This window comes from Sciurus vulgaris (assembly GCF_902686455.1).
Source record: "Sciurus vulgaris genome assembly, chromosome: 14".
NCBI lineage: Eukaryota > Metazoa > Chordata > Mammalia > Rodentia > Sciuridae > Sciurus > Sciurus vulgaris.
In genome coordinates this window covers 7,184,622-7,211,296 of record NC_136475.1, presented here as the reverse complement: position 1 = coordinate 7,211,296, position 26,675 = coordinate 7,184,622, and the positions used below count along the sequence as shown (strand labels likewise).

The following is a 26,675-nucleotide window of genomic DNA, read 5'->3' as shown; positions in this document are numbered from 1 at the left end:
TCAACTATTTACATGTTTCACTTCCTACTGGTCCTTCTCTGTATGAATCTGTCCTCCATAACAACTAACCAAATGGTGCTGAACAGTACACTACTGTTGCTGCCTTACAGGTCATACATGTGAAGTAAGTGTTTTCCTACGAAGTTCAGTTTTTACTTCTCAAGTACCATGGGCTGGTTTCCATATCCTTATTTGACAATTCCATGTAAATGCCTTCCTCTTAAAATATTAAAGAATGAAGTATAATTATTTCATAAAAATAAATTATAAAGAAATGATTTTAAAGTCACTCATAATACCACTATTCTATTAATATGTTAGGGAGTTTTTCTTCTTGATTTTTTTCTTGTTGTTGCTGTTGTTTTAAGAGATGAGATCTTGCTACACTGGCCAAGCTAGCCCCAAGCTCCTGGGCTCAAATGATCATCCTGTTTCAGCCTCCCAAGAGGGAGTAAAAAAGCACAACACTGCACTAGCCTCACAAGGCTTTTATAAAATCAGAATCACACTGTACTTGGTTCTAAATCATACCTGCTTATTATATCCCACATTCTGAACATGCAATTCCTAAGGTCATTAAATATTTTTCCCAAAAACATGATCAACAGTGGCTACATTTCATTCAGAAACTCTAACATGTTTATTTAGGTTCTCTGCAACTGTTACCAGTATAATATAAAAAAGTCAGCAAACTTTTTCTATAAAAGGCCAAAGAGTAAAAAATTTAGGCTTTTTGGTCCACATGCTGACTACACTGCAAAATCTTTTTTACTGCCATCTTCAAAAAGGTAAAAACTGAGTCCAGTGAGGTGTTGCACACCTGTAAACCCAGCAACTAGGGAGGCTGAGGCAGGAGGATCACAAGTTCAAGATCGGTTTCAGAAACTTAGCAAAGCCCTAAGTAACTCAGTGAGACCCTGTCTCAAAATAAAAAATAAAAAATGGCTGGAAATGTAGTTCAATGGTAAAGTGCTCCTGGGTTCAATATCCAGGACCAAAAATTTTTTTAATAAGTAAAAACTGTTCCTATATTTGTAAGCAGAATAAAAACAATCTGCAGACCAGATTTAGCCCATGGGTTCTAGTTTGCCAACCTATAAAATAGAATATAAAAGCCTCAGTGATATTTCATAAAATATACTGGTATAAAGTCCTAAAAATAACAATGTCCAAAAATATATTTTTTCAGTCTTTAAGTCTTCATTATTTATGATTATCTATATTATGTTTGGTCAAATTTAAAATTTAAAGAAAAGCATCTAGAAATACCTGTAGGAAATAGTAAAGTTCTCAGCCCCATTAAATTATTTTATGAACAGGGAAGGTGAAACACTAAAATGTACACAGTACTGACATAAGGTCCTACATTTTTCAGTTCATGCAAGTATTATTTTTTAACTTACTAATTATTAAGGACAGAGTCAACTTCAGGTAGGTTATAAATACAACAATACTTGTTCATTGATTTACATGCCTTGTATTTACTAAAATAACTACTAAGCAATTAATACCATGGTTTTCAGATTTGTATGAATATGAAATACCTTCATAATGAAAAAGTTACTCTTGTAACATGTTTATTTCCCTCTCTCACCTCAAGTCAAGAGAGTTTATATAAAAGAATATAAAAATACACTTACTTCCAGATTTACACACAAGTGGAGTTATTTCATCAAGAGGGTGCAGCATGCTGAACATAGTAGGTAAAGGTTCTCTAGCAACAAACAAACACACAATCCATCACTAACACTAGAATAGTACGTGCATAAATTTTGCAATTTCCTTGCAAAGGAATATCTTCTCCAGATTACATGAGTAACTAGAAACCTACCATCTCAAAAGGTAACCTAAACTTTACTGTTTTTCATTGTCTTCCATTTCATTCCTAGAGATCCTCCTAATAGCAGTAATTCTATACACACAGAGAAGGAAATCAATACAACCCAGGGAACTTCTGCAGACAGCAGTCACTACAGAACCCAAAGAGTGATGGACTTAAAGCTGTCTTTGCTCACTGAGCTCTCTTGGTGGCCGTGTGTCTGTAGCAGCCAAGAAAGAAACAGCCATCTACACCTGCTTACAAATGAGTGTACTTAGGGGGTGAAAAAAGAAGACAAACTGTGTCAAATAAACAGAAGTTCACATTTGTTAAGGACTTTAAAATAAAGGGGGAAAAAGGGTTTTTTCTATCTGAACAGAAAGAAATTAAAATCTCTAAGCAATTTTCTTAAAATTAAGCAAATGTTGACTTCTGGCCCCACACTATGGCAGGTGCTGTATGTTTCTGCCCTTCAGTGAACAAAATTTAGAGAAAGACAAGGTAAACAGACCACCAATAACCATCTACCATTTACTAGGCACTTCATATTTAATAGGCCCTGTGTCAGTGTGCATAAATCCAAGAGGTAAATGACAGCATTCCTATAATAGATAGGGAAACTAAAGGGTAGAAAGCTCTAACCATTTGCCCAGAGTAAACAAGGAAAAAACTGCTGAGCTAAGAACTGAAGCTCATTATTAAGCTATCTGTGTGTTCAAATTTACTACTGGGATCGGGGGAGCCGTTGATAGTTAACTGGCAAGTGAGCAGAGCTGCTAAGTGCATGCTACTGACTTCACAGAACATTTGGGTTAACAATTTTACCGCAAAACCAAGTGTGAACTGAATCAAATGAATACCTGGGTGGACCTGGAGGGACTTCATGTGATGCGCTGCTTCGTTCAAACAACAATCCATATTTAGTGGGCCAAACATTTGCAACCTATCAGGCAAAAGGGTAGGGAAAGGCACAAGTAAGAAAACCTACCCTTTCTTTAAAAAACATTTAGGAAACATGACAGAACACTGGATTTTCTTCCAATAAGAACTTTACAAAATATGATCAAAGCAACCCTTGGATAAAAACAAATCTAAGGAAGAATTCAATGTGAAATTCCTACCAGGAGCTAGTATCAAAATGACAATTGTAACCAAAGCACTAGGCATTAAAATATGAGCAACAGAAAAAGACCAGTCTGTTCACATGCCTTATGTAACAGAAGCAAAATGGTATCTTTCTTTCTGGTATCGGGGATTGAACCAGGGGTACTTGACCATTGAGCCACATCCCCAACTCCATTTTATTTTCTGTTTTAAGGCAGGGTCTCACTAAGTTGCTGAAGCCAACCTCAGATTTAAGATCCTCCTGCCTCAGCCTCCCAAGTTGTTGGGATTACAGGCATGCGCCAATATGCCTGGCTCAAAATGATATCTTAAGTATTATTTAAACTGACAAGAACTTCTCCAAAAAAAAAAAAAAAACCTCATAATTCATTTCATTAACTTATTTCTTATGCATAAGGACAGAAATATGGTAAGTCATTAAAGCTACTAAAACTTAAAATACTTTGACTAAATATAGCATTCTTGATTACAAGGCATAAGAAATAAAAGATCTCTGAAACCAGTTAAACTGTTCTCCAACAAAACACATAAAAAACTAAAACGTTCAAGTTTACCTGAAATGGTAAGGAAGCTATATAATCCTTCCCTTCTATGCTATGCATGTTAATACATGAGCTCTGCAATATACAAATGCATTTCTCTACTTCATGTCTACCTGAAAAGAAAGGATACAACATTTTGGGGGGGGTTGTGCTGAAGAGTTCAACCTAATTAAAGAAACATTCTTACTCACAATATGAAAGTGCTTAGGTTAAACCATTACCATTAGTGGCTACTAATTTTGAATGAAAAAAAAAATGAGATAAACATTAGGAATCATAAGAAATAAAATTTCAAAAAGAAACTTACTGTAGGTTTTTTCAGACTTATCCTGTGATATAATGAAGTCACACCACAATGCCTAAAATCAAAACAAAATGCTTACCTAAGAAAATTTTATCTAAACAATAATCTATTAACTAATGGCACCTAAATAATAATGACAAAATCTACTAAATACCTTTCCCTCCTCCTCAGCTCAAAACATACACCAAAGGAACAAACAAAAATAAGAAAAAACAAAATTAGGCTAATGATAAATATCATAAGGAAAGATAAGATGTTTATAATTAGATGTTATGGAGAAAGGAGACAAGAATCAAAAAATCTACTAGAGAACGGTCTTACAGCAAAAATTCAAATAATGGCTCAGCCTGTATTACAGCCTATGTCCTATACAAAGCTGAAGGTATCTGAAGAGTCTAAAATCGTTGAGCTATTTCAGAATCTCCAGACTTACCAACTGATTTTTAGACTCTCTCTGGACTCACATCAGAAAAAATAGTTAGAACAACTAAGACTTATTTTTTTTTTGTTTGTTCGTTCTTTTTTTTTGGAACTGGGGATTATACCCAGGGGACTCTACCAGAGTCAGGCCTTTTTAGTTTGTTTTATTTTGAGACAGGATCTCACTATGTTGTGCAGGTGGCCTCAAACTTTGATTCTTCTGCCTCAGTCACTCAGGTAGCTGGGATTCCAGGTGTGCAAGACCATGCCCAGCAAGCACATCTTCCTTCCTTAAAGGACCACTGTATAAAATAGAAACTAGGAAAAACCATTAAACTAACTGGCATGCTCAACAATCACTTACTGAAATTATTTGATGGCATATTTGTTTTTTACCTGAGCTAAAATATACACAACATAAAATTTAGCATTTTAGCCATTTTTAAGCATATAATTCAGTGGCATTATATAGTCACAGTTTACACAACCTGGCCACTATATATTTCCACTGATTTTGTTCATCCCAATCAGAAGCTGCCTGTTAAACAATTACTCTCCATTTCACCCTTACCCAGCCTTCTGCTCCACTCTCCCAATGGACCTGCTTATGACTGGCACCTCATACAAGGGAACCTTCCAATACTTTCCTTTTGCATCTGGTTTATTTCATTTAGTATGACGTTTTCAAAGTTTATCCATGTGGCAGCATGCACCAGTGTTTCTTTCCTTGGTAGAGTTGAGCACTATTCCCCTAACTGCACATGCCACTTTCTGTTCATCCGCTCATCTGTCCCTGGGCTGCACGGGTTAAGCTGCCTTTTGGCTACTGTGAAGGATGCTGCTATGAACACTGGTATTCAAGGATTTGCTGCAGCCCCTGTTTTCTTCCATGCAGACACCTAGAGGTGGAACTGCTGAATTACATAGTGATCCTGCATATGACTTTTTGAAAAAAGAACCTGCAAACCACTTTTCACAGCAGCTTTTTTACATTCCCAGCAATAATGCATAGGATTCCAATTTCTGTTCAGTCTCAATACTTGTTTTTCATTATTTTTGCTAACAGCCAACCTAATGTGTGTGAAGTGGTATCTCATGATTATAATTTATTTGCCCAACAACTAATGAGACTAAACACATTTTGATGTGCTTATTGGCCATTTGTACATCTTTAGAGTAATGTCTATTTAAGTCCTTTTGTCCATTTTTTAATTGGATTTTATTTGTTTAACTGCAGGAGTTTTTAATAGCAATTTTATTAAATGAAAATTTATATTTTGGAACTGCACTTCAATCTCGAATGTACAAAATCTATACTGCCCCTATTATAGCCTCTACTTCCCTTTAATCCTAGCTTCTCAGTCTCTAAAACTAAATGAACTTTGACCCTTGATATCTAAGAGCTCACTAACCCTTTTTCTAACTTCCTCAGCTTTCTCACCTGTCTTCTCTTTCTTCAAGGCACCAATCTCTTTCAACAGAACTACCACAAAATAGTGATCCTGACAAGCCTCACTACTCTCCAGTCAACCCTATATATTGCCACCAAACTCATCTCTTCTTAAGACTACAAAACTAGGCTAAAAATTCTTGTCCATTTAAATGGTCCATTTAAAAAATCTCTGGCAGGCTCCCTTCTGCATACAGCCTAAAACCCAAATTCTTTTGATTTAATAGGAGTCTAAATCCATCCACTATCCACCTGCCTCTCTCCACACCCTCGTGTGTACTTTTGAACTCAGCATAAGTTATGTTTTCCACAATTCTTTGTGCTGAGATTCTTTTTGCCTAGAATGCCCTTTTTTCCACCAATTTCCAACTCAAATGTCATCTTCTTTGAGAATTCCTTCTCCAGATCTCAGTGCTTTGGGCTCTCACCACACTGTGGATGCAGTTATAGAGCCCACAGCTACAGCACTTCAGTTATTTGCTGATGAGCCGCCTTGTAGGCTACAAGTCTTTTAAAGGCAGAAGCTGTATTTGCCTTTGCAGCCCCAGCACCCAGCACAAGGTCTGTAACAATAAACACCAGGAGGACAAATGAACAAACAGAATCAGAGTCACGCATACCTGGTAATATTCCTTAACCAAATACAAAATTAGCTTTCTCCATATTAGCAAGAAGACTAACAATACATTTTCCAGAACAAAGGGACTGAAATTCCAAATCTTATAATTACACTTAGAAGTATGTTAGTATAAAGGGGACTTAAGATAAAGGAGATAACTACACCTCCATGGAACCCAGCAAACAGGCAACTGTTCCTTGGAGAAATCAAGATGGGAACATAGAAGCTAAAAAAAAAAAAAAACTATTTGGATATCATGAAATTCACTTTTCATATTTATACTTTGTGGGTTACATGTGGGAAAACTTATCTTTCAAAAAGATCACTGGCTTAACATTCCTGGGCAGATACTTTCACATGTGCCCTCAAATTATGGAATAATCCAGTTTGTACTTCCAAATAAATAGAGTCCAATGTTCATCAGGAATAATTAATGGAAGAAGCAGGGTTAAGCAGAGTAAAGGCACAAAGATTTCAGTATTTATAAATGAGGAACTTCCTATCAGCAAGGCTTCCAAAGCCTCCTGGCAATGGCCCAAGCTCTAATTCAGCTACTCTACATGGATTGTTTTTTTCCCCCTAATTTTTTATTCTAAAACTTTTCAATTAAGAAAAATTAAAATAATACCATCACTGTTTCACCTAACCCAACAACCATTAACATTTTTCCCTACTTGTTCATGTATGTGTATTTGTGTTCTTGAAGGATTGAGGGGAGGTCAGTGATTACTGAAACTGTGCAACACAACACAAGACTTCATCCCTAAATACTACTTGTCATAAAAATAAAGATGTTCGCCTATAAAACCACAAAACTATCATCCCTCCTAAAGGAGGAAAAAATTTTCTGATATCACCCCCTTCTCATTTTTCCCACTCCCTGAACTCCTCAAAAACCTAAAATCAGCAGTCAACCAAAGCTCATTTAGCAGGACTCAAAAATACTGATTTGGTGGTATCACTTTAGTCTCTTCATTTAGAACAGTTCTCACCATTTTTTCTTTCTCCCTGACTTTATTAAAGAGAACAGAATGCAGACACTCCCATATTCTGGTTTTGTCTAATTGTTAGTTTCTTCATGGTGTTTTTCTCTTTAAGTTTTTTTATTATGGAAAATTTCAAATACACACAAAGTAAACACAATAGGATAATGAATCCCCCTCAGCCAGCTTCAAAAAAAACCAACCTTCAGACATACTTACCTCATCTGTACCACCAACCCACTTGTCTCATGCTACTTTACAATGTGATCCTCTAGTCCTCATCTGTCTATAAATGGGAAGTTAGGTCTAAATACTCGGTTAAAATACTTCTGGGAAGAACACCTGGTGGATGACACCACATACCTTACTCTGGGGCACGCGATATCCCTCTTCCTACTGGAGTCATGCTCCACTCCAGCATGTGATTGAGGTGGAGACCAATAGATAACTCCAAAATAAAGGAACATTTCTTCCCTTCCATTTAGCAAGGAATCCACAGGGTGACAACTTTAGTGCCATGTATTATCCTTTCACACAAAAGTGTTAGCAACCACCTACAATCTTGGCTGAACCAATTACTACACCAGAGGTTACAAAATGATGATGTTCTAATTCTATCATTTCTTCTACATTTACCAGCTGGCATTCTTCTCTAAGAAAGAATTTTCCTTCATCAACTGGAAATGAACTACATGTCTTCCTGAAAAGACATAGCAAGTGCTTAATTCCTTCCTTTTATTCACCAATTTTTTTTAGAAAAGAGTAAAGTGTAAAAGCCAACTGCAATGGTAGCAAGCTAGTTGTTTTTTTCTATTACTATAAATGCCACAATTTTTATTTATTCTCTATCTTGCAATCAATTATAATAATGCATTTAAAAATATTATCATATCCTTAACAGATTTTTGTTGACAATAACCAACTGAAGTACTGAAGAATAGTACTGAACCATTATCATTGGCAAAGGATAGTGTAAAAAAAGGTGATGCTACATAAAATGAAATTTTTATTTTCCTACCATTATCTTCACTACATGTTAAAATGTATACACAGTTGCTGAGAACTTCATACTGTTATCATTTCTGTTAAATTTTGAAACAAACATTTTTTTGAAAAAACAAAAGTATTAAATATTCAATCAAGTGTTAAAATTCAAAATGAACTCACCTGCTGAACAGGACTGTCTACAGTAAATGCTTTATAAACAGCCAACGCCTGGCTTTTACTTCCTTTGCTCCAAATCACCATATTTCCCGCCACATAGAGTTCCTCATCATAATCCACTTCATCTCCAATTTCACTGACACCTTTCCTTAATTGCCAGCTTTCCTTAAAAATTAACACATATAAGACATATTCACTCTGCTTTTTCAATAGCCTGGAGCAAGATCTATTTGCCTGGGACGTTAAACTCAATAGAGTCCAGCTTCTAGGAGGTCTGGGGCACCGATGAAAAAAGAGTCCATGGGGTGTGATATACCTTACAGGACCTTCAGAAATAAACAGTCACCCAAGAACTCTCTGTATTATGTTTTACATTATACCCCTGTATTACTCTACCAAAAATAAACAAGCAGAAACGATGGTTTACCTATAGATCAAAAAATAAAATCATTCCTGAAAAGACTAAATAGACACATTAGGTGTACAGAGGAGAGGGGTGGAGAGGGGAAAGTGCAATGCGCAGAGTGTCCCTGGGGGAGTTCACCCCCAGGGCCGACTTCCTGTTCCACAGCTGCATGCATTCATCCTCCCTCCCTCGTCCCAGTCATAAATAAGTGCAAGAGAGAAAGGGTGCCTGTAATCCCAGCAACTCAGGACACTGAAGCAAGAGCACCACAGGCTCAAGGTCAGCCTCAGCAAACTCAAAATAAAATACAAGAAGGGCTGGGAATGTAGCTCAGTTGTAAAGCATCCCTGGTTTCAAAACTCAGTACTGCATAAAAAATTGTTTTAAAAGTACTACTCTACCTTCTGCTTTTTCATGAGCCAGGATCTTGCTAAGTTGCCCAAGCTGCTCTAGAACTCAAAATCCTCCTGCCTCAGTCTCTTGAGTAGCTGGGATTATAATACTTCCTTATATAACTTTTCCCTTCTCCTCAGAAAATATAAGTGATTTACAGCATGAACCATTTCTAATGCCTACCATTTAATCATCAAATAACATGAAATCTAGTCCTCACGTATTAAGAGAAACACTTAAACAGAACCATAATCGCAATAATGACACTTAGTATAAAATCACAAGCTATATAGTATGTCTAAATAAGCAGTTAAGACACTATCATATAACACATTATTATTTCAGCATTGACTGAAACTACCAAATCTTAGTATTTACCCTGGAAGTAGCATCTTACTTTTTTCTCAGTTGCATTAGGGTAGCCTTAAATTTCAAGATTATATTACTCAACATGACAAAAATGTACTGAGAATCTTCATGGCACCTTGTGTTTCTCGTGGATCGAAACCTCCTGAAGAGATCCCACCAGGCCAGCAGCACCATCAGAAGACCATAGCTCAGAGGCTGGCTGCAGCTGGCGAAGCTGAAGGTTCAAAGCATTAGGGTGGTGCTTGCAGTGGTCTCGACCAAAAGGAACAAATTCCTGCAAATCCCCGGCTGCAATCATCGTTGCCCTTTCTTCAGAGAAGTTCGACATGGGTTCCAAATATCAACATTATTTCTGTACAGATTCAAACACATCTGGTCAGCTTCGAGAATCAAAACCAGTTTATTTCTACAAGGACATGGAGAAGTCGTGGTGAAAACATGCCATTCTTACTTCCCAAACACTTCTACATATAGTGATAGTGGGTAATATTTTGACATTGTATAATACATTTTATCGTACAGGTGCCAGTTCTGTCCCTGAGACAACACCCACAGCAAAAACAGTTTTCATGGCATAACATTTAAGCTGTGCAAACCTCAAATGCAGAACTCAAAACAAATTTTTGATGTCAGCACTATACAGTCCTTAACATATTTGAAACAGCACTCAAGATGAACAGGTTGAACTGAATTTGACTTAGTTTCTCACCTGAGGCCTGTTTGGCATCAATTTGCTTTGCTGCACAAACACCTCAAAGTCTCTGTAATATCTATACAGCTCCCCTAGAGCTACAAAGTTAATTCACTGAATTAAATGTTATGCCTGAGATAATTACGTCATGAAATATGGCACAAGTTCTTTGCTCCACCCTCTGGAAAATCAGTATTGAGAATACTGGAATGTGGGACAGAACCTAAAAAGCACCTTATAACACAAGAAATTCAAACTTCGGCTGGCCTTCCTATATCATCAACAAGACAAACATTAAAGAACTTGCAACTTTACCCAACTTTAGTTGAGCAATTTTCTTTCTTAAAAATTTTTTTTCAGTTGTTGGACCTTTATTTTACTTGTTTATATATTTATGTGCAGTCCTGAGAATCAAATTCAGTGCCTCATACATAGTAGGCAAGCATTCTACCACTGAGCCACAACCCCAGCCCTAGTTGAGCAATTTTCTAATGTATTCTCTTAGAACCTAAGAGAAAACTGCAGACTTATTATCGGTTTTCGTATTATTTTCACAGCATAGTATCTTTTTGTACTGATTAAGGAAACATATTTGATATTTTTACAGTAACCCAAACTTTATAAATGTGTCCCAGGCGACACAAACAGCTACAGTAAACGTATTAAGTTGATATGCTGTAAAACAAACGGTCAGCACTGAGGACTAGAGCAAAAGCAACCGTGCCACAAAAGGGAAAGCCAAACACAGCAGGGCCCTGGAGCTGGGGCTCCACTAACAGGCAGAGCTTCCCCCGGCTTTCCAGCGGGCGGGGAAAGGCGCAGGCCAAGCTCCTGAGCCTCTGCACACCGGTTCCGAGCGCCCGTCCAGAGGCCCGGGCCGCGCTCGGGACGCCGCATCCGGCTCGGCGAGCCGAGGCGCGCCCCGGAAAGTGCGGCCCTGGGGCTGGGGGCCCCTCGGCGCCCGCGCGCGCTCCGGGCCCGCCCGCGGCCCCAGCCCTCGGGTCCCCGGGCAAGTCCCCCCGGGGCGGGTGCGAACGTCCAGGCGCGCGACCCGCCCGCAAGCGGCGGCCCGGCCCGCACCTGTGTGACTCGGGACGCGTCAGGCGCGGCCAGCCCCGGCCCCTCCCCGGAGGCGCGGGGACCGAGGAAGCCCGAGGGCGGCGGCAGACCGGTCGGGGTGACTCCTCGGCCGCCGCAGCTTCTCATCCCCTCTCCCTCCCCGATTCCGGAGGGAGAACGGCCAACGGCAGCAGTAGACTGCTAACGCCAGGCAAGCGTGCGAGACGTTCAAATGGACGCGTCCATCTTGGCCTTCCCGTCCTGCCTCGCGCCGGGGCGGGGCGCCGCGGGAGGCGGGGCGTCCGCGGCCCTGGCGCCTGCGCAGTAGCGCGAAGGCCCGCCGGCGCGGGCTCGCCCTCAGCCCCCACCTTCCACCGCTCTGCGCGGAACTTGGTGGCGGCCTCTGCTGGGTGGGTGCACCGATGCAACCCCGCAGGCATCCAGATCGGCTGCCTGTGTCAGTAGGAGCCTGAGCTGCCTCACTGAGTGAGGTGGTTTTATGGCTGGTTCTGCCTCTACCTCCTGACCCCAGTGAAGGTATGTGTCTCCAGCCAGGGTGGGAGGGCGAGGGAGATGGCTGATAATCTCTCTGCCAGTGCACTATAACCCTGTGGGATCGACTGATTCGCAAAAAGGTCAGAGACACATTCCCAGGCATCTGGTAGACCCAGTTTAGGAATCAGCTTTATCCCTCCCTCCCTGCTTCCTGTGAGTCCGTCTGTGATTTTCACACCTGTGAGACCTAGAACACTTTCTTGAGCTTCAGTCTCCCATTGCCTGAATCTCTAGGGTCAGAATATATTGACAGGAGCCAGGCACGGAATGCCCGCCTGTTGGGAGACTGAGGCAGGAGAATTTCAAGTTTGAGACCAGCCCTCAGCAATTTAGCGAGGCCCAAAGCAACTTGGCCAAACCTTTTCTCAAAATAAAAAATTAAAAGCTGGGATGTAGCTCAGTTTGTAGAGTGCTTGCCTGTCAAGCACAAGGGCCTGGGTTCAGTCCCCAGTACTGCAAAAATAAATAAGTGAACAAAATAAAAAATTAAAATTAAAAAGGTGTGGGAATGTAGCTCAGTGGTAAAATGCCCCTGGGTTCAATTCCTAGTACAAGAACTTGCAACATATATATATGTGTCCCATGCGACACAAACAGCTACTATATATATATATACATATGTATACATATGTATATATATATATACACACATATATATGATAAGAGATATTCATATTATTAATTGAAGTATTTTCTTTTACTACTCCTATCTAAGGAATAAATTTCCAATTCTTTACTCAAAATGTAAAGTTGGCTGGAATTTTGTGTCTTCACCTGAAATTTCTACTGAGATTCCCCAAACACACCTTGTACTTCATTGCCTTGATACCTTGATTCACTCCCTGCCCTTATCTCAAATGCCCCTTTTTTAAAGCATGTACTCCAACAAGAAGGACCCTCTCTTAAAAATTTTTTAGTAGACCAACTCTTCATTTTAAACGGGATATTACCAAAATATCCCCAGACCTCACTGGCCTGAGGATACACGGGACAAGTTTACAACCATCCACATGCGCTGCCTTTATCCGTAATCTGTTCCTTCCCACAGGGCGCCGCCTTCCTACAAAGTTCCTTTCTATCTCAACCAGGACTTTCTGGAAAAACTGCAGCAGGACGCACCTCGGTTATCTCTCAGTCTCTCTTTGCCACCAGTTTCCATACCTGCTACCTCATGCCCCATCTCAGCCTCCACCAGCCTCATCAGTCCCCCCAGATGGCATGCACCATGGAAGGCCAGGACCTCTCCCCTGGAAGCACCGTGCAGCCAAGCCAGCACCCCGCTCCCTGAGGCTGGATTCTCTGGCTGCTGCAGGACTTGGATACATTGCCTCCCTGTGGGGTGTGGGCACTGGCTTCTGAAGAGGCCCATAGGGAAACCCAGAGATAGGAAGTGAACTTTGATCAACAGGAACAAGGCAGGAAGGAGCCAGACTTAATAAAATTCCCTTTCTTCTCCCTCTGGTGGACTATTCCAAGGCCGGGTTTGTCTGCACCGACTATTGGGAGATGGCCTGGGGGGCCTCGTGGTCAGCCCTGTCCAGCAGTCTGCCAACTGTAGAGCATTCTGCTGAAGCAGCGGCCTGGACGACACTGCCAGCCTTCCCTTACGCGTTTCCCCTCTCCTTCCTTCTCTGCCTTGGGCTACAGCAGCAGCATTCCTCGCCCTTCTTCCTGCTCTACTTCTTAGGGAACCCAGGTAGCACCATCTGCAGTCTTACTCCGTCACCTGTCCACTCTCGGAAGCATTGTCACAAAAGGTTCCCCCAGCTCTCGCTCCTGGGCATTCTCTGCTCTGCTCAAAGCAAGGTGCCTCTGTGTCCTTGACTGGTATTGTCTTCTCTGTGGACACCAAGGTCTACACTGACCATTTCCCTCCAAAGTGCCCCAGGCTCTTAACCCTTCGAGTGCCAGAGAAGGGCTCTCCTGCAGAGTGGCACCCAGGGCCTCTGCCTGCTGCAGCCCTCCAGCATCACTAATGGCCCTGTCTGGACCCATGGCATCAAAGTCTCTTAAGAAAAGCAAATCCTCCCAGCAGCTCAGGGGCTGAGGCAGGAGGATTGCAAATTCAAGGCCAGCCTCAGCAACTTAGGGAGACCCTGCCTCAAAAAATTTCAAAAGGGGTTGGGAGACAGGGAATGTAGCTCAGTAGTAATGTGCCTTTGGGTTCAATCCCCAGTCCTCTTATCCCCCTCCAAAAACAGAAAGCAGATCCTTCTACACCTGCCACTACTGTCTGCCTGTGGGGGCCCAAACCACAAATCCAGGAGCTTCAGACAACACGCGGCTCCTGTTATCTCATCTTCTCCCATCCCTTCTGCTGTCATTTGAGGTACATGCTAGAATCAGAACCCAAAAATCCTCCTGTGACCTCTTATAGGCTACCAAACAAGCAAGAATTATCTTTATAAAGAGTCCTGAGGGGTCGGGGCTGTAGCTCAGTGGCAGAGCACTTGCCTAGCATGTGTGAGGCACTGGGTTCAATCCTTAGCACCACATAAAAATAAACAAAATAAAGGCATGCTGTCCATCTACAGCAACAACAACAAAAAAATAAAGGGTCCTGAGATTGCATTTTGGATACAGATCTAGACATACACACCATCATAAAATAGACCTCTTTTGATACTGTACCCACCCCAGTAGATAGCAAAATTTCCCATGTATAATTGGTATGCAAAAAAAAAGGGTGTTAAATTTTTATTTCTCACTTTTACTCTGTGGCAAAATATACATGCCCACATTAGTAACTAAGGCTATTTAACAGTGTTACTGTAAACCTTGTGATTAAAATAACACATCTATTACATCATAGGTTCGGGGGTCAGGAGTCCCAAGGCTTATCTGAAGGGTTCACTGCTTGCACCTCATAAGGCTGCAGTCCGTGTGTGCTGAGGGCTGTGGTCTCATCTGAGGCTCTACCAGAGAAAGTTCTGCTTCCAAGCTCACTCAGAACTTGATTTCTTGTAATCACAGAACTAAGGCCTGCAGTGTTTTGCTGGCTATCAGTAGATGCTGCCTCCAACACCTGGAGGCCACTGACAGTCACTTGCCACTTGGGATTCCCCAACCTCATCAAAGCAGACAGCCAAGAAGGCAATAGAGAGTCCAATGGCCAGAAATAAGTCACAGTCTTGCATAATGTAATCACAACCTGACGTCCCATCACCCTTGAGAATGAGAAGCAAGTCACACTAGAGGGTCGAGGAATTACACGGGGCAGTAGGGATGGGGGCCAGTCTCTAACATGTCATGTAGGGCCTTCCCTGAACCACACATGAATGCCAGGCTCCTCCTCCCTCGCAGCCTTGAGACTACCTCCCCTCTGCCCCTTCCTGCCAAGCCTACAGGGGGTCCAAGGCCAACGTCATCACAGCAACCTAAAAGTCTCAGAAACTATTCAAGTGCCTTATTAAAGCAAAGTTTTGGGGTTTTTAGCTACTGCAAAGGAGAGAGAGGAGGCAAACGGGGCGTTTCACAAACACTGAAATCATCCTTGATTTTTATGGGATGGGGAAAAAGGACCAAAAAATTAGAGGGAAAAGAAGAGGGGGAAAAGTGAAGAAAGGAGCTTACCACATGTTCATCCATCTACATAGTAAGGGGCTAACAGGTGCAGTTGATGAATTATAGCATCATTAGCTTTTATGGATTTATTTCATTTTCAATACACGATTTACACACTTTAATTCAACTCACTCATAGGATTTATATTTGAAATAGACCAACCATCCCACTTTCCCCAGATCTAAGGTTTTCCAGAACATGAGGTTTTCAGTTTCAAAACAAAATAGCCCACACAAACTGGGATTCCTGGTTACCCTAGTTTTAAGCAAGAAAAGACAGCCTTCATATATGTCTAAGCAAACTCTGGGACCTTGAGTATTTGAGACATTTAAGGGAAATGACCTATAAGTGTCCACTTACAGAAAAGCAGTCCAAAATAGAGTAAACAAAAGATTTCAGGGGTGATTTCTTTAGGAAGATAAAATTGACAATATTCTTGAAATATTTGTCTGGAGTGAAGATTTAATCTAATGAGGAGATGAGGGCTGGATTAGTAAGAAGTCTGAAAAAACACACAAACCATTTCTCATCCCAGATAAACACAAAAGAATGCAGGAAGAAACAGTAAGAGGCTCGGAGACTTCACGCTGTTGATTCCTAGAGGCACTATTAAGCTACAGTAATCAAGTGATGGGTTATAGGAGAAAGTTCACGAACCCACGGAGCAGATAGAGTTGAGGAATAAATAACACAAATATGACTAATTGATGTTTTAAACAAACTTCGTTTTTTTACTCAGAAGTGTTTTGTCTTGTTTTATTTTTCCCCCGATTCCAGAGTGCTGGGAATTCCCCACACTAGGCAAGCACCCTCTGAGATGGGCTATATCTTCAGCACAAACTTCATTTTTTTAACTTAGATTTACAGAAATATTGCAAAGATGGTTCAAAGAGTTCTCATATACTCACATCCAGTTTCCTTTTTTTTTTGGTACTAGGGATCGAACCCAGAGGCACTTAACCACTGAGCCACAACCCGAGCCCTTTTTATTTTTTATTTTGGGACGGGATCTCACTAAGTTGCTTTGGGCCTTGCTAAGTTGCTGAGGCTGGCTTTGAACTTGTGGTCCTCCTGCCTCAGCTTCCCAAGCTGCTGGGATTACCTTATGTTTACATTAGTATGATACATCTTTCAGAATTAATGAACCAGCCCAGCATGGTGGTGGACGCCCGTAATCCCAGCCAGTCAAGACTGAAGCAGAAAGATCACAAGTTCAAGTCCAATGTTGAGACCCTGTCTCAAAATAAAAAGGACTGAGGATGTAGCTCAGTGGTGGAGCATCCATGAGTTCACTCTATAGTAGCAAGAAGATTAAAGAATAAACTTAACGCACTAACACATTGTTATTGTTATTTTCCATCTCAGGGTCCCTTCAGGACACGTTACAGTCAGTCATCTTGTCCCCTTAGGCGCCTCTCTTCTTTGATGACCTGGGGGGTTTTGAGGAATACTGGTGAGGTATTTGGCAGAATGTGCCTTATCTGGAACGCATCTGATGTCTGTGTCACCGTTAGACTGGCGATCTGGACCTGGGGGAGGAAGACCTCAGAGGTGAATGCCCTTCCATCCCATCGTGTCAAGAGAAGGTACCAGCAGCATGATGCTGGGGAGAATTTTTTTTTTTTTTAAACACACTTGCTAAAGTAATTCAATGGCAGAAAGCAGTCTTTTCTGAAAGACGTGGGTATCCATACACATGTTAGTGATAGAGGAAATGAGTATCCATATTTAAAAAAAAATCGAATCTCAATCCACACCTTGCACAAAAACACACAAAAATTAAAGTTGCTCAGAGACCTGAATGTAAAACTATAAAACACATAGAAGGAAACAGGTGTGACTCTGCACAACTTCGTGATCTTGGAAGTGCTGTATAAAACACAAAGAATGAAAGAAAAAAACTGATAAACTGGAATTTACAAAGATTTTTAAATTTTGTGCTTCAAAAATTATTAAGAAAGTGAAAGATAACTTACAGAAAGAAAGTATTTGCAAATCACATATTTGATATGTCTACTATTCAGAATATATAAAGAATTCCTAGTACTCAACACAAAAAGCCCAGTTTAAAAATGAACAGAGGGGCTGGGTTGTGGCTCAGTGGTAGAGCATTTGCCTAATGTGTGTGAAGCACTGGGCTCGATTCCCAGCACTGCATAAAAATAAATAAAATAAATGTCCATCAACAACTAAAAAAATAAAAAGTGAACAAAGGATCTGAATAGACAGTTCACTAAAGATATACAAATGACCAAAAAAAAAAGAAAAAAAGGAGGAAAAACATGAAAAGGTGACACATATCAGTAGTCATTAGGAAAATGCTAATTAAGAACTATAATGAGCCTGGAGCAATGATGCCTACCTGTAAGTTCAGGTACTGAGAGGCTGGGGCAGGAGGATCACAAGTTTAAGGCTGACCTCAGCAACTTAGTGAGATCCTGTTTCAGAATAAAAAGTAAAAAAGGTTGGGGATGTAGCTCAGTGGGAGAGCACCCCAACTTGGGTTTGGTTCCCAACAGTGAAAAAAAATAATATATATGTGTGTGTGTGTGTGTGTGTGTGTGTGTGTGTGTGTGTGTGTAAATGAGACTATTTATATAATAGAAACAGCTTATTACATATTATGATGTATATTATAATAGAAATAGCATATATTATTTATATGATAGAAATAACTTGTGTGTGTGTTTGTGTGTGTGTGTGTGTATAAGACACCACTTCACACACACTAGGATGGCTACAATCAAAAGGAAGGAGAGGGACTGGGGATGTAACTCAGTTGGTAGAGTGCGTGCCCCACATGCACAAGGCCCAGGTTCAATCCCCAGCACCAAAAAAAAAAAAGGAAGGACAATAAGTTCTGTCCAAGGTTGATGAAGATGTGGACCCTGGTACGTTACTGATGGAACTGTAAAAAGTGGCAGTGACTTGGTAGAACAGTTTGACAGATCCTCAAGAAGTTAAATACGTAGTTACCATAAGACCCATGGTACCTTCCACGACCCTGGGTGTCTACGAGGGAACTGAAAACAGTCACACCGCACTCCTACCTGAATGACCAGAGCAGCATTTCTGGTTATTAGTCACATACCGAATGTTCACACGTCCCTCAACCAATGAGTGGATAAAAGAGACGTGCGTCCAGCTACAGCAGGAATGAAGTGCTCATCCGTGCCACAGCGTGGGTGAACTTATGCTGGGCAAAAGCAGCCGGGCACAGAAGGCTGCGTATTAGCCAGTTGCTGCCATCCCAGTGGCTTGGGAGGCTGAGGTAGGAGGATCTTAAATTCAAGAACAACCTCAGCGGGGCTGGGATTGTGACTCAGTGGTACAGCAGCTTACCTGGCATGTATGAGGCACTGGGATCCATCCTCAACACCACATGTAAATAAATAAATAAAATAAAGATCCATTTGCAACTGAAAAAAAAAAAAAAAAAAAAAAAAAAAAAAACCAGCCTCAGCAACTTAGCGAGGCCCTGAGCAACTTAGTGAGACCCTGTCTCTAAATACCCGGGATGTGGTTCAGTGGTTACGTGCCCATGGACATTCAGTTCTCCCCAGCTAAAAGGCGGTGGGGTGGGGGACAGACATGTCTCATTGATTCCATTCGTGTGCAATGCCACAGAGTCAGTGAGGGGAGGAGGGACTGACGTGGGCCCTCGGTTGGGGGCGGGGTTTGACTGCTCCTGGGCAGGGGGTTTCTTTGTGGGATGCTGAAAGTTTCTAAAATTAGTGGTATTGGTGGTACCACAGTTGTGTGACTATACTAAAAACTGTTGAAGTGTGTTGTTCACTTTCTCTTTTTTCTTTCTGTTGTTGCTTTGGGGTGGGGGTGTTTGTTTTGTGGAACTGGGGATTGAACGCAGAGGTACTTTGTCACTGGGCTACATCCCCACTCTTTTTCTTTTTCTTTCTTTCTTTTGGGGGGCGGTTCAGGGTCTCACCAAGTTGCTCAGGGCCTTGCTATGTTGCTGAGGCTGGCCTTGAACTAGTGATTCTCCTGCCTCAGCCTCCCAAATCACTGAGATTACAAGTATGTGCCGCTAAACTATTGAATTGTATGCTTTTGTAAAAAGTAGAGTTTTACGGTATATGAAATAGGCCTAAAAAAGTCATCATTCTTTAAAGTTATTAGATAGGACACCAAAATAAAAGAAAAAAATTAAGGACTTAGACTTTATCAAAATTAATGCTCTGCCTGGTGTGCAGGTGGCCCTCGATTTGAGCCCCGGCACAATAAAAAAAAATTATAGCTAATCAGTATGTCATCGATTATAACAGAATCACTATTATATGCTTTCATTTATTAGTTTATGATCTAAATTACAATCTTTCATAGGATTGCTCTTTCTGAATTCTAAAGGGTCAGTTGGTACAGGATGCTATTTAAAGGCTATTCCATTTGAGTTTGAGCTAGTATAGCAGTTAAGTCGATGATGAGAAATAAAGAAAAAAAGCTTTTTAATATGTTCTTCAAAAGAGTATTGTTGGGTTTCAAGATGGTGGCCTAGAGGGTGGCTGCATTTCATGTTGCTCCAGGACTCAGGATTCAAAAGAGGAGATATTGAGACACTTGGGACCAACTCAAAGCAGCCGGGTGACTCTCACCCGTTGGGAAGGCGTCCCGGATGGGACGGTGGTCCCGGAACGCAGGGAACTTTGTGAAGTAGAGCTGCCGGCGAGACGCCCCTCCCCCCGCTGAAGCAGTGAACTCGGACAACTGGGAGCATCGTAAAGGAGGCCGCTCGGCACAGCGCTGGGACTTGGAGCAACCACTGGGGCTCCGGCGGCTGCCCAGGGGAGGAGTGGCGAGGAGAGCTGTGTGGACTCAGAACACGGGGGCCTGCCCTGAGGAGGAGGAGGAGGAACGTGGCCGCTTGGATTCGGAGTGACTGCACCAGAGCTACAGGCGGTTGCCAGAGGAGAAGCTGCGCGGCGAGCTGTTTGGACTCAGAACAATGCTTCTGAACACCGGGGCCTGCCCTGAGGACGAGGAGGAGGAAGAGGAGCGCGGCCGCTTGGATTCAGAGTGACTGCACCAGAGCTACAGGCGGTTGCCAGACGAGGGGCTGCATGGCGAGCTGTTTGGACTCAGACCACTTCTGAACCCCGGGGCCTGCCCGGAGGAGGAGGAGGAGGAGGAGCGCGGTGGGTCGTTTGGACTTGCAGTGACTGCATTAGCGCTCCAGGCGGCTGCTCAGAGGAGAAGGCGAGTGGTGAGTTGTTTGGACTTAAAGTGACAGCTCCTGAACACAGGGGGGCTGCCTGGAGGAGAAGCGTGGTGGGTCACTTGGTCTTGAGTGGCCGCACCAGAGCTCCGGGCGGTTGCCCAGAGGACCCATGCAGCGGGTCACGTGGATTCAGAGCCACTCAGAGCGACCGCTCCTGAACACCCGGGGGGTTATCTGGAGAAGGAGGAGGAACGAGGAGGGTCACTTCGACTCGGAGTGATTGATTGCCCAGGGCTACGGGTGGTTGGTGGGAGGTGGAGGCACGCAGTGAGTTTCTTGGACTCCTAGTGACCGCACTGGAATACTGGGCGGCTGTCTGGAGGAAGAGGCGTGTGGCGGGTCTCTGGGACTCAGAGCGATTGTACGGGGCCCCAGGGGGCTGCTCAGAGGAGGGGCCGCATAACCAGGCGATTAGGTGCAGAGCAGGGTCCCAGGATCTAGGAGGCTTCTTGGTGGAAGAGCCGCACAGAGACAGGCTTGGAGCGGAGCGAAGGTTCCAGGCCTGCGGGCAGATTCTCTGAGGAGGGGCAGCCTAAGGAGATTCATCTGCGAAGGGTGAGGCTCCCAGGCCCACGAGGTAGGGCCGGGCCCCTGGGAACTTTGCAGAGGAAGGCAGCCCAGCCCAGGCGGTAGCTGTAAATTGAGGGGAACCTCTAGGAGGGAACTGACCAGCGAGACCTCCCCACCGGGTGAGTCTTCCCTGCCGGGTGAGGTTTCCCCACAAGGACGGTAAAACCAGAGACTCAGGCCCAAACAGGCCTTGCCTCAGCCCGCAGCCTAGGTCCCCTTTGGATGACCATTGGTCAACAAGTGGAGGCATCTCTGCCCACTAGCAGGGATTATACCCCACCTGAAGGTCACCACTCCTAGAGAGGCAGCTTCCTTTTGGAGCACCGCATTATCGACTTCCTCCAAGACTTCAGCCTACTGAAGGCTAAGGGGGGATATATATAGAAATCTTCAGGGACATTGTAAGTCAATAGAGGAAATCTGCAATATCTCAGCGGTCCACTGATACCTGAACAATATGAGAAAACAAGGAAAGAAAATGCTGCAAACAAATCTAGATGTTACATCAATAAAACCCAATGACAGCATGGCAGAAGAAATGACAGAAAAGGAGTTCAGAATGTACATAATTAAAATGATCAGAGAAGCAAACAATGAGATAAAAGAGCAAATGCATGCACTGAATGATGAGATGAAAGAGCAAATGCAAGCATTGAATGATCGCACCAATCGACAATTAAAAGAGCAAATACAGGAAGCAAAAGATCATTTCAATAAAGAGTTAGAGATATTGAAAAAAAACCAAACAGAAATCCTTGACATGAAGGAAACAATAAACCAAATTAAGAACTCCATAGAAAGCATATTCAGTAGGATAGAACACCTGGAAGACAGAACCTCAGACATTGAAGACAAAATATTTAACCTTGAAAACAAAGTTGAACAAACAGAGAAGATGGTAAGAAATCATGAACAGAATCTACAAGAACTATGGGATATCATGAAAAGGCCAAATTTAAGAATTATTGGGATTGAGGAAGGCCTAGAGAAACAAGCCAAAGGAATGAACAATTTATTCAATGAAATAATATCAGGAAATTTCCCAAATCTGAAGAATGAAATGGAAAATCAACTTCAAGAGGCTTATAAGACTCCAAATACACAAAATTACAACAGACCCACATCAAAGCACATTATAATGAAAATACCTAACATACAAAATAAAGACAGAATTTTAAAGGCTGTGAGAGAAAAGAACCAAATTACATTCAGGGGGAAACCAATACGGATATCAGCAGATTTTTCAATCCAGACCCTAAAAGCTAGAAGGGCCTGGAACAACATTTTTCAAGCCCTGAAAGAAAATGGATGCCAACCAAGAATCTTATACCCAGCAAAACTTACCTTCAAATTTGACGATGAAATAAAATCCTTCCATGATAAACAAAAGCTAAAAGAATTTACAAAAAGAAAGCCAGCATTACAGAACATTCTCAGCAAAATATTCCATGAGGAAGAGATGAAAAACAAAGAAGCAAATCAGCAAAGGGAGGAATTATCCTAAAGGAATTGTCAAATAAAGGAGGAAACAAGTTGTGTCAAACAAATAAATAAATAAAATTTAACAAATGAACCAAATGACCGGGAAACCAAATCATATCTCTATAATAACCCTGAATGTTAATGGCCTGAATTCATCAATCAAAAGACATAGACTGGCAGATTGGATTAAAAAGAAAGATCCAACAATATGTTGCCTGCAAGAGACTCACCTCATAGAAAAAGATACTCATAGACTAAAGGTGAAAGGATGGGGAAAAACATACCATGCACATGGACTCAGCAAAAGAGCTGGAGTATCCATCCTCATTTCCGATAATGTGGACTTCAAGCCAAAGTTAGTCAGACGGGATAAAGAAGGTCATTTCATACTGCTTAAGGGAAGCATAAATCAGCAAGATATAACAATCATAAACATCTATGCCCCAAACAGTGGCTCATCCATGTATGTCAAACAAATCCTTCTCAATTTCAGAAACCAAATAGACCATAACATAATAATACTAGGTGATTTTAACACGCCTCTCTCACCACTGGACAGATCTTCCAGACAAAAATTGAACAAAGAAACCATAGATCTCAACAACACAATCAATAATTTAGACTTAACGGACATTTATAGAATATACCATCCAACCAAGAGCGAATACACTTTCTTCTCAGCAGCACATGGATCCTTCTCTAAAATAGACCATATATTATGCCACAAAGCTAATGTTAGCAAATACAAGAAGATAGAGACACTACCATGTATTCTATCAGATCATAATGGATTGAAGTTAGAAATAAATGAAAGAGTAAAACTCAGAAACTATTCCAACATCTGGAGATTAAACAATATGCTATTATATGATGAATGGATAACAGAAGATATTAGGAAGGAAATTAAAAAATTCTTAGAGGTAAATGAGAACAAAGAAACAGCATATCAAAATCTCTGGGACACTATGAAAGCAGTACTTAGAGAGAAATTTATTTCATGGAGCGCATTTAATAAAAGAAGTAAAACTCAACAAATAAACGACCTAACACTACAGCTCAAAGCCCTAGAAAAAGAAGAACAGAACAGCACCAAAAGTAGTAGAAGACAGGAAATAGTTAAACTCAGAGCTGAAATCAATGAAATTGAAAGAAAAGAAACAATACAAAAAATTGACAAAATAAATAGTTGGTTCTTCGAAAAAATAAACAAAATTGATAAACCTTTAGCCACACTAACAAAGAGAAGACGAGAGAAAACCCAAATCACTAAAATTCGGAATGAACAAGGAAATATCACAACAGACAGGATTGAAATACAAAACATAATTAGAAGCTATTTTGAAAATCTATACTCCAACAAAATAGAAAATTTCGAAGACATCAACAGGTTTCTAGAGACATATGAATTGCCTAAACTGAACGAGGAGGACATAAACAATTTAAATAGACCAATTTCAAGTACTGAAATAGAAGTCATCAAAAGCCTACCAACAAAGAAAAATCCGGGACCAGATGGGTTCTCAGCCGAGTTCTACAAAACCTTTAAAGAAGAGCTCGTTCCAATACTTCTCAAAGTATTCCATAAAATAGAAGAGGAGGGAACCCTCCCAAACTCATTCTATGAAGCCAATATCACACTGATACCTAAACCAGACAGAGACTCATCAAGGAAAGAAAATTTCAGACCAATATCCTTAATGAACATCGACGCAAAAATTCTCAACAAAATTTTAGCAAATCGCATACAAAAACATATTAAAAAGATAGTGCACCATGATCAAGTGGGTTTCATCCCAGGGATGCAAGGTTGGTTCAACATCAGGAAATCAATAAACGTAATTCACCATATTAATAGACTTAAAGTCAAGAATCACATGATTATTTCAATAGATGCAGAAAAAGCATTTGATAAAATACAGCACCCCTTCATGCTCAAAACACTAGAAAAAATAGGGATAGTGGGATCATTCCTTAACATTGTAAAGGCCATTTATGCTAAGCCCATGGCTAATATCATTCTAAATGGTGAAAAACTGAAAACATTCCCCCTAAAAACTGGAACAAGGCAGGGATGCCCTCTTTCACCACTTCTATTCAACATCATTCTTGAGACTCTGGCCAGAGCAATTATACAAACCAAAGAAATTAAAGGGATACGAATTGGAAAAGAAGAACTCAAACTATCCCTGTTTTCTGATGACATGATTATATATTTAGAGGAACCTGGAAATTCCACCAGAAAGCTCTTAGAACTCATAAGTGAATTCAGTAAAGTAGCAGGTTACAAGATCAATGCCCATAAATCCAACGCATTTTTATACATAAGTGATGAATCTTCAGAAAGAGATATTAGGAAAACTACCCCATTCACAATAGCCTCGAAAAAAATAAAATACTTGGGAATCAATCTCACAAAAGAGGTGAAAGACCTCTACAATGAGAACTATACAACACTAAAGAAAGAAATTAAAGAACACCTTAGAAGATGGAAAGATCTTCCATGTTCTTGGATAGGAAGAATTAATATTGTCAAAATGGCCATACTACCTAAAGTGCTATACAGATTCAATGCAATTCCAATTAAAATCCCAATGACGTACCTTACAGAAATAGAGCAAGCAATTATGAAATTCATCTGGAAGAATAAGAAACCCAGAATAGCTAAAGCAATCCTTAGCAGGAAGAGTGAAACAGGGGGTATTGCAATACCAGATCTTCAACTCTACTACAAAGCAATAGTAACAAAAACGGCATGGTATTGGTACCAAAATAGAAAGGTAGATCAATGGTACAGAATAGAGGACACGGACACAAACCCAAATAAATACAATTTTCTCATACTAGACAAAGGTGCCAAAAATATGCAATGGAGAAAAGATAGCCTCTTCAACAAATGGTGCTGGGAGAATTGGAAATCCATATGCAACAGAATGAAACTAAACCCATATCTCTCGCATGCACGAAACTAAACTCAAAATGGATTAAGGACCTCGGAATCAGACCAGAGACCCTGCAGATTATAGAAGAAAAAGTAGGTCCAAATCTTCACCTTGTTGGTCTAGGATCAGACTTCCTTAACAGGACTCCCATAGCACAAGAAATAAAAGCTAGAATCAACCACTGGGATAGATTCAAACTAAAAAGCTTTCTCTCAGCAAAGGAAACTATAAGCAATGCAAAGAAAGAGCCTACAGAGTGGGAGAATATCTTTGCCAATCATACTTCAGATAGAGCACTAATCTCCAGAATCTATAAAGAACTCAAAAAACTCTACTCCAAGAATTCAAATAATCCAGTCAACTAATGGGCTAAGGAAATGAATAGACACTTCACAGAAGAAGATCTACAAGCAATCAACAAACATATGGAAAAATGTTCAACATCTCTAGTAATAAGAGAAATGCAAATCAAAACCACCCTAAGATTCCATCTCACCCCAATTAGAATGGCAATTATCAAGAATACGAGCAACAACAGGTGTTGGCAAGGATGTGGGGAGAAAGGTACACTCATACATTGCTGGTGGGGCTGCAAATTAGTGCAGCCACTCTGGAAAGCAGTGTGGAGATTCCTTAGAAAACTTGGAATGGACCCACCATTTGACCCAGCTATCCCACTCCTTGGCCTATACCCAAAGGACTTAAAATCAGCATACTACAGAGATACAGCCACATCAATGTTCATAGCTGTTCAATTCACAATAGCCAGACTGTGGAACCAAGCTAGATGCCCTTCAATTGATGAGTGGATAAAGAAACTGTGGTATATATATACAATGGAATATTACTCAGCCATAAAGAATGATAAAATTATGGCATTTGCAGGCAAATGGATGAAATTGGAGAATATCATGCTAAGTGAGATAAGCCAATCTCAAAAAGCCAAAGGACGAATGATATCGCTAATAAGTGGAGGATGACACATAAT

The 26,675-nt window shown here is 41.2% G+C and overlaps 1 protein-coding gene across 4 annotated transcripts in view; it reads right to left on the bottom strand.

The window, feature by feature from the left end:
- The window catches only part of ANAPC1 (anaphase promoting complex subunit 1), a 74,091-nt gene extending 62,484 nt beyond the window's left edge, over positions 1–11,607 (bottom strand). For 2 of the 4 annotated variants that reach the window (XM_079110641.1, XM_079110642.1), the window contains exons 1-7: positions 11,366–11,607; positions 9,710–9,946; positions 8,430–8,591; positions 3,794–3,845; positions 3,499–3,599; positions 2,680–2,762; positions 1,641–1,714 (exon numbers count right to left, since the gene is read on the bottom strand). In XM_079110641.1, coding sequence (XP_078966767.1) covers positions 1,641–1,714; positions 2,680–2,762; positions 3,499–3,599; positions 3,794–3,845; positions 8,430–8,591; positions 9,710–9,922 — 685 coding nt within the window. In that variant the 5' untranslated portion in view covers positions 9,923–9,946; positions 11,366–11,607. Of the gene's footprint in view, positions 1–1,640; positions 1,715–2,679; positions 2,763–3,498; positions 3,600–3,793; positions 3,846–8,429; positions 8,592–9,709; positions 9,947–11,365 lie in introns of those variants that run through there. The other 2 variants (XM_079110643.1, XM_079110644.1) reach the window with 2 other exon arrangements.
- Between the last annotated feature and the right edge of the window lie 15,068 nt (positions 11,608–26,675).